The 8,318-nt window shown below is 40.8% G+C and overlaps 1 protein-coding gene across 3 annotated transcripts; it reads left to right on the forward strand.

The window, feature by feature from the left end:
- Positions 1–2,545: 2,545 nt before the first annotated feature.
- On the forward strand, positions 2,546–6,553 carry LOC115773385 (tetraspanin-8-like). 3 transcript variants are annotated; one of them, XM_030720093.1, is made up of 6 exons: positions 2,546–2,712; positions 3,533–3,628; positions 3,706–3,738; positions 4,819–4,902; positions 5,060–5,249; positions 6,173–6,553. In XM_030720093.1, the coding sequence occupies exons 1-5, from the start codon at positions 2,626–2,628 to the stop codon at positions 5,198–5,200; spliced, it is 441 nt and encodes a 146-aa protein (XP_030575953.1). In that variant the 5' UTR covers positions 2,546–2,625; the 3' UTR covers positions 5,201–5,249; positions 6,173–6,553. The 3 variants fall into 3 exon arrangements, with proteins under 3 accessions (XP_030575953.1, XP_030575954.1, XP_030575952.1); XM_030720094.1 differs by having other exon boundaries at positions 2,547–2,712; positions 6,255–6,553; XM_030720092.1 differs by lacking the exon at positions 6,173–6,553 and having other exon boundaries at positions 2,554–2,712; positions 5,060–5,339.
- Positions 6,554–8,318: the final 1,765 nt, after the last annotated feature.

An 8,318-nucleotide genomic window follows, 5' to 3' on the forward strand; every position in this document is an offset into this window, starting at 1 on the left:
AGTTCATGAAAGATATTTGTTACTGTTGGAAGAAATGTGACAAATGTAAGCCTTTTCTTAATTGTTGAAGGTGCAGAGTAAATACAAATAACGTTAAATAAATACATAGTAAAAGCATCACAATGTGTTTCTAATACATTTCTAATTAACCCAACATCTCCTGAATCCTTTTAGAAAAGTAAATGATTTAATAAATAAATAAATAGGCAGAGAGCTTATCCCCCCCCCAGTGTTGGACCCAAAGTTACGCCCTTGGAAGAGAGGACAGAGGTTATAGCAGTGTTTACAGAGGTTTATATCATCAGCTGTCAGTCAGGGATGCCGTGCATCAGGCACTTCAGTCCTCCTCAGAGCAGCTGAGCTTCCTCTCAGTTAATGTGTTGGAGTGAAGCAGGGTTATTATAGTTAACGAAAACGAACGAAATAACGAAAACTGAAATTGAAAGAACATTGCCGTTAACTGAAATAAATAAAAACTACAATTAAAAGGAAAAAACGATAAATAACTAAAACTAACTAAAACTGTATTGTAAAACTAACTGAAATTATTGTGTATTGATCATTTTTCCGCCCTCCGAGTTTAAGCTGGGAGCGCCGTCGGGCAGCTGTGTGCGTGCGTGTGCACGAGAAAGCGGGTCCGCAACGCTGTGATGAACCTGTTCAGTCCTTGTGCGTTTCCGTCTACTTTATCAGTGAGAGAATAACAATCAGGAATAATAATCAAAGCATCAGTATAAGGACTCACAACTGTCAGCAGATTCCTGGAGGGAGACTGCTGTCAAGGATGGACGTGAGGAAATGAAGGAAGTGGAATAACAGGGACAAATATGTTTGCAGCCAAAAAACTGAGCACAAAGAGCGAGGACCAAAAAAAGTCCCAGCTGGCACCGCAGCACACGACCACAAGGTAATAACACACACAGCTACACACAGCTACACAAGCATAAATGCGGACATGAGGTCGGACACTTCATTGTGTACAGAGGCTGCAAAGACCCTGCAAGTCTAATCAGCAGCATCTAACCGAGCAGCTCCAAAACAGAAGAAGCTTCGGGTGGTGAGAACATCAGGATGCAGCTGGATTTGACCTTTGACTCCTTCAAAGTGTTTGTTTTTGTCAAACACCACATGTAGCTGTTGTTAATCTGCTGCACTGACACTGGAGTTTATTGGGAGTTTATTGTAGAAGTTATTGAGTTTGGAGTTCATATTTTTCTTTGTTTCTCCCTGTTGATGTTCATGTGTGTCCTAATTATTACACATTTAGCATGTAGTGCTTCTGTCTGTGAACTGTTGGTTGTTGAATATATTTCTTTATGGTATCTTTTGTTGAGTTTTTTATTACACAATAGTCACTTTTGCGCATTGAATCTTGCACCTGACAAAGTATGAAAATACTAAAACTAAAACTGACAGTAACGAAACTAAACTAAAACTAAGCATTAAACCTAAAATAAAAACTAATTATAACTCTGAAAACTAATTAAAACTAACTGAATTAGAGAAAAAACAGTAAAAACTAACTGAAACTAAACTATAATGTAAAATCCAAAACTATTATAACCCTGGAGTGAACACACTGAGCTGGAAGTGAGTCTCCTCACCCTCTGTGTGAGTCACAGATCAGCTCCTTCCCTTTAAACACAAAACATATGAACATAAATACAATGCAAACACAAACAGACCTCCTTAACATCATCCGTCACTCATACTTCATTTACTCCCTCCAGGTGTGCAGTGCGAAGCAGGACTTCATCTTATCCAGATAACGCCATAAAAGTTGTTGCTGATGTCACTTCTGACGTTTTTTTTGTTTTTGTTTTGTTTTTTGGGGGGGAGGGGGGGGGGGCAAATACATGTGGTGCTCAACGGTTACTGCATGTACCCACGTGGGCCTGAGGAGTGAATATACACTTTTTTTTTTTTTCAGTCCCACTGATCGTTTTTCTTCCATCATACAAAACCAGAATTTCTGGAATATTGAAATAGTTTCACTTTCATTTCTGGTATCATTGTGAAACTGCTCAGGTTGACAAATGTCAGTAATTCCCACTGACAGCAGAGTCAGTGCTTCCTGTCTCTCAGTCTGGTGATGCTCATATTCGCAATCCCTGCTGCCGTCATACGCCCTCAGGTAAAAGAACAGGAAGCAGGGTCTGAGAAAGCTAACCACGCCTTTGTTCTAGTTTCATCACACACGGCTGTCGTTACCACACCGACCTCAAACTATGACTCTCTGATGTTCCTGCAGATGTAGGAGCAGGAACATGAACCACACTTTCCACAAATACAAATAACAGTAAAACATTTTAAAGCTGCGGTTTCATAGTTTGACTGTAATAAAGCTTCCTGTTGGAGATTTTATGATACAAATGTTCAGCTGTGTGTCATAGAATAAAGGTGTTTTTATAATAACTCGATTAAACTAATATTATGAAGATATTTCAGTAATTTAATTATTTTTGGAAAATGTATAATGTTTCTGCTAAAATAAAAAAACTATCATAATAACATAAATGAACTCAGAGCTCTGTAAGATCATTTTGTCCTGTTATTGTTTTTCACTAAAGTTTCTAAATATTCATTTAATTTGTGACATAAAAATAATGTTTGCAGGCTGAAGGCATGATGGAGCATCACTTCCAGCAGTATCTGCCCCTGGACCAGTCTACAGACAACATAAAGAACATAGCTAACAACTTTCAGAAAAACGTAAGATATTCTATATTAAGATAAGAAAGGTTTGTCACATGCACAGTATTATAACACTGAGCTCTATACTTTTTAAAACTCTTTGGACCCTCCGGCTCTCCCCACAGAGGTCGGAGAGATTTTCCGGAGGAATGATTGTTCAGGAGGCGGGAATTTCATACCTGTTGATCTGCAGCATAAGTTACCATGGTGATGTGAACCACCACCACCATAGAACAGGAAGCTCAGAGTTAACATGACGTCACCTGAAGTTCAGGCCCAGGTGGAAACGTCCCCGTTAAAGATTAAGCTACCAGCTGTGATGCAAAACAGCATTTAGAACATCCTCGTTCAGTAAATACTGAGTGTGACTGTGGTACAGTAGTGTACATGTATGTGCAGCTGTAGTACAGCAGTGTACATGTATGTGCAGCTGTGGTACAGCAGTGTACATGTATGTGCAGCTGTGGTACAGTAGTGTACATGTATGTGCAGCTGTGGTACATCAGTGTACATGTATGTGCAGCTGTGGTACAGTAGTGTACATGTATGTATAATGAGAATCATCATACCCTGGGTTATTGTTTGACCCTAATGGGAGAATAATTAACAGTTTTTACTAAAAAGACTTTAAAATGGTAACTGAGCTCATAAAAGTGGCTCCGCCTTTCACACCTGAAGGCTGGTATGTCTTTTATATACAGTTAATGGTTAGCGGCAACTGAACCTTCAAAATAAGAGGGAGATCTCCCCAGGTAACGGTTTTCATAGCGGTTTCCTTTGAGAGCAGTAGATGTTTGTGATGATGGTAACCCTCCCGTTTCTTCTCCTCCTGTTTCAGTTTCACTGCTGCGGTCTGTTCAGCCACTCGGACTGGAACGAGATTCCCGACTCCTGTCTGTGCGATGAGGGCGAGTGCCAGAACATCGGCTACAGCGTGAGTTTCAGCGCGCTTTCACCTCCCTCTGTTAAATATGTCGCCATCTAATGTTTTCCTTTCTGTGCCTCTTCCAGGATTTCATGCTGCAGAGGTCCATCTACTCCAAGGTGAGCGACCCCGGGCCATTTGGAAAAGTTTGTCAACTGACTACACACACATACACATACATACACTACACTACACACATGACTGCACCTCCATACATGCCAGTAACTGCATCATTAAGTTTGCGGATGACACCACTGTGGTGGGGCTCATATCAGGCGGGGATGAGTCAGCATACCGGGACGAGGTGCAGCGGCTGTCAAGGTGGTGCAGTGAGAATAACTTGATCCTGAACACCACTAAGACAAAGGAGATGGTAGTAGACTTTAGGAGGACAACACATGTCATTCAACCTCTGTTCATCGAGGGGGATGAAGTGGAGCTGGTTTCAGATTTTAGGTTCCTGGGAGTACATCTGCAGGATGATTTGACCTGGAGTATCAATACGACCAGCATTGTCAGGAAGGCCCAACAGAGACTGCATTTCCTGAGGGTTCTTAGGAGCAACCATCTGACCCAGAATCTGCTGGTGTCCTTCTACCGTGCTCTGTAGAGAGCATCCTGACCTACTGTCTGTGCGTGTGGTTCAACAGCTGCACAGCAGCAGACAGGAAAACACTCCAGCGAATCATCAACACGGCTCAAAAGATCATAGGCTGTCCCCTGCCCTCCCTCCAGGAACTGTTCAATGCCCGCTGCCAGAGGAGGGCACAGAACATCCTCCAGGACCCCTCACACCCTGGACACTCCTTGTTTCAGCTACTGCCATCAGGCAGACGTTTCAGGACAATGAAGGCCAGAACAAACAGACTGAGGAACAGCTTTTATGCCAGGGCTATCATTGAACTGAACTCTGTGTGGTTTGGACAGTGATGTGGGGTGGTAGTGCTGACTGTGTGCGTGCGTTGGTGTGTGTATTGGGGCTAGATTCATCTTAATTTACTATTGTGCACTGTATTTTAGTAATCATTTTTATCACTCATATTTTTATTATTTTATTATTTATTGTCTGAGGCACCTAGAAAGGAATGCATTTTAAATTTCGTTGTGCAACTTCTGTGTACAATGACAATAAAGATTCTGATTCTGATTCTGATTTATAGAAACTGTAAATATATCTAATCATATTTCCTTCCCTTCAGACCTGCTTCCCCATCATCATGTACTACGCCCTGTTCGCCATCAACATCGTGATCGGAGTCGTCTTCACTCTGACTCTCCTGGCCGTGAGTAGCATCAGTAATCTATTTTCCTATAATGATGGGATATTAAATAACTCATTAGCGTGTTAATAATTGTGTTTTTGTTTTAGCTAACTTTGGCTCTCCTGTCTTTAAAGTGGGGAAAATTAAGGAATTTCTCTCTCTCCATGTTCCCTCACAGCTCTTCGGCATGATTCTCTCCTCCATCATGATCCACCAGATCCGTTACACCAACCAGCCCACCATCCTGCTGACTATGCCCACCATCTTCTCCCCACAGCCACCGAAGTACAAGGAGCTGCACAACCCCCCGCCGTATTAGAGGGAGGAAGCTGCACCTCTCTGCTCGGTGCGAGGGATCCAGGAGACCTGTTAGTTTTATTTTCTTGAATTTTAAAATGAAATATGCAGCTTGAAGTTTGTGCCTGGGGTGCCTTACCCCTCTGTGGGGACGCCTGACTGTCGGAGTCAGTGAAACTTAATTTTATGGAGCCTGAAAAATGCTTCTGCTTTTCTGATTTCCTGCGCTGTCATTCTCTTTGAAAACTCATGTTGCCATTTTAAAGTTCAGCTCTGACTCATTTCTTACAACCTCCTCAAATAGATTTTTAACAAACATCCTGCTCACCAAAGACATCCGGAGCCAGTGAGGCATAAAAATGCAGTTTGAATGAATTTGATTTTGTCACTTAACATCCAAAATCCATCGCAGGAAAAGCTCAGACCTGAGTGCACACAGAGGACTGCCGGGAATGGCAGGAAGATTGATTAATATGTTTATGGATTATTTCTCCTTCACTTCAAACTGTTTGAGGACCAAAGGCTTAAAGTCAGTTTGGATCTTCTATCGTTGAACGATGTGACTCAGACTTCTTCAGCATCAAGTTTTGTTTCTTGGCTGCAGGTTTTTTTTATGGCCCTCACTAAAACTGAATGAAAGCTTATTGTTGATTTCACAAATGCAGCCGGACGCCTTCAAACAAAGTGTTTTTTCCTCTCCTGATGATGTCATGTGTGGATCTGATGTTTGTTTTTGTGTGTTTCTTACATATTCTATGAATGTATATAAACCTGTTTGTTGGATCAGTTGGTTTCTTTTAACTGCAGTTAAATCAAACCTCATTCTTTTTTTGGCCACATGTTAAACTTGTCAGAGTAAGATGAAGCCTTTATTTTGAAAGCTGAGCACTGTTGATGGGACCTCCTCCTTCCTTCATCTGCCCCTATCCCAGCATCCTCTGCTTCACTCCACTCATTAATCTCCTCTGAGGTCTTCCTCTTTTCCTCCCTGCAGCTTCATCTTCATCATCCTTTATCACCCCCCCCATCCTCTGCACATCCAAACCATCTCAGCCTCTCTGACTTTGTCTCCACAGCTGTGACATTTCTGTATCTGTAAGACTTCGTCTTATCCAGATAACTTCAGGATTAATCTTTCCTCTACTATGAAGGTGGTTCACTTCTCACTGGGGTAAATCACCATGGTAACTGATGCTGTGAAGATCCCTCGGACCTCTGCAGGGAGAGCAGGAGGGTCCGACGCCTCGGCCTCCTCATGAGCATCAGTAATAAACACAGATTCTTAGTCCTTATTTGTTTCTGTTGGCAGCAAATAATTTCATCCTTCTGCATTACTATCAGATCCTAAAACCGGACACCCGTTCAGCTGTACTGCACTAAACCACTGAATGAAGCACAGCTGTGTCACACTGTCACAGGAATGTGTGGGTGTTCATTGCTGCGTCTCTGCTGGAAACACAAGCACACACCTGTTCACACCTGTTCACACCTGCTGACTCAGACACATTCATTCTTCATCGGGGGGCGAGACCGGAAGCTTTAATGCTTCAGTGGATCCAGTTTAAAGTGTCAGAGCTCTGATGTGCAGCTGTCACCTGAGAAAGAACACACTGTTATTTTCTAACTCTTTTTATTATAAACAATAGAAAATGTCCATTATTCCTGTAACAGTTTGTTTTGTGGATTTCAGAAGGATTTTTGAGCCAAACAGCTGAATGTTCTTTGAGTTTTTGCCTGAAAATTCTTCAATATTTGAGAAGATTTCAGAAATCTCAGAAAATTCTTCTCAACTCTTGAAATTCTGTGTTTGATCAGTTAAAGCAAGTTTTGATCAACTGAATTTTATGTTACATCAATTTAACTTCTCAGACCATGAGTCTGTCATTTACTGAAATTTCAAACCATTTTAAATAATATAAATTTGACTGCACAGACCGGCGTGTTTGCTTTCATTTGGAGGGTGTTTGACTGTTTGAACTGCAGAATGTTTCTGAGACCAGATTTTGCTCATGTTCAGCTCGTGCACAGTGCTTAACAAATTACCCTCAATTTTCTGTAATGGTTACTCCACAAGTTTGCCCTGTAATCAAAATTATGTTTTAATGCTAAAATGTGATTGCAAATAGTAAACCCATTATTGTGTTTTGATTGAGAATCCTCATTACAGTTATTGACGTGCATTCCTGAACAGAGGAAATATTTGTTTTTTAATTTTAAATTTTTTTAGTGGATTTTACATTTTTTGGGGATTTTGTTTTAATGGTCTGATCAGTTTCTGACAGCTCACATTTGGGGAGAAAAACATGAATTTATTTGTCTGAAAAATATCAAGGTCATTTTTAGCTTTTAACAAGTTTCTGAGAGATTTCTAGAATATTTCTGTTTTATTGTTTTTATGACAGGTGGTCTAATAAGGAAGCACTGCATGTCAGATTTATGCTTTTTTTTTTTTTTGGATGTCAAATTAAATATTTTATGATTAAAGAGCAAAATCACAACAGTCTGTTTTAATGCTGTAATTCATTAAAATACAGGAACCAATGACTAATGCACATATGCAACACTTTCTTCATATTTGACAACACAGGAAAAAAAATACAAAAGAGAATTTTTTTTTTGATCCCAAATTTTAAAATAGAAGTGAATACAGTACCAATGCTGTACTTCAGCTGACTTGATTTGATGCCAAATCAGATGTTTTAAGATTCAGTTCAAACAAGACTACAAAGCGCCAAATTAAAAGACTCCATCTCCTTAAGGTGTTTCTCCTGTGGGGTAAAGACGCTACAGCACTGCAGAGAAATCCCAACAATCAAATGAAATCACAACACTAAACTCACCTGGTTTTTGTAGAAAAAAAAAAGGTGATCAGGCTCTCTCTTCATCTTCTGAGCCCAGTTGCACTGGATCACCACCAGCTTGCGACTTCATCCTCTTTCAGTCAGTGAAGTCTTTCCTTTTCTGGGCCGTTCCTCTGCAGCTTCCTTTGCACTGAAAAACAAAGCGTGTGAATCCTGTGCAGGTTTAGATGCTTCGTTTGGTGATAGCTGTTGATCTGAATGTTGAAGGCAAACACACAAACATCTCTGCTTACCCTAACTCGAGGCCCGCGGACCATATCCGGCTCGTGATATAATTAT

Source organism: Archocentrus centrarchus, chromosome 23, assembly GCF_007364275.1.
Source record: "Archocentrus centrarchus isolate MPI-CPG fArcCen1 chromosome 23, fArcCen1, whole genome shotgun sequence".
Taxonomy (NCBI): domain Eukaryota; kingdom Metazoa; phylum Chordata; class Actinopteri; order Cichliformes; family Cichlidae; genus Archocentrus; species Archocentrus centrarchus.

What these genes read in the sequence shown, in the direction of transcription:
- LOC115773385 (XM_030720093.1), top strand. Translation starts at nt 2,626, where the DNA reads ATGATGGAGCATCACTTCCAGCAGTATCTGCCCCTGGACCAGTCTACA. An exon ending in CTAACAACTTTCAGAAAAAC is followed by an intron (nt 2,713 to 3,532) that starts GTAAGATATTCT and finishes CTCCTGTTTCAG; the next exon opens with TTTCACTGCTGCGGTCTGTT. An exon ending in GCCAGAACATCGGCTACAGC is followed by an intron (nt 3,629 to 3,705) that starts GTGAGTTTCAGC and finishes TGCCTCTTCCAG; the next exon opens with GATTTCATGCTGCAGAGGTC.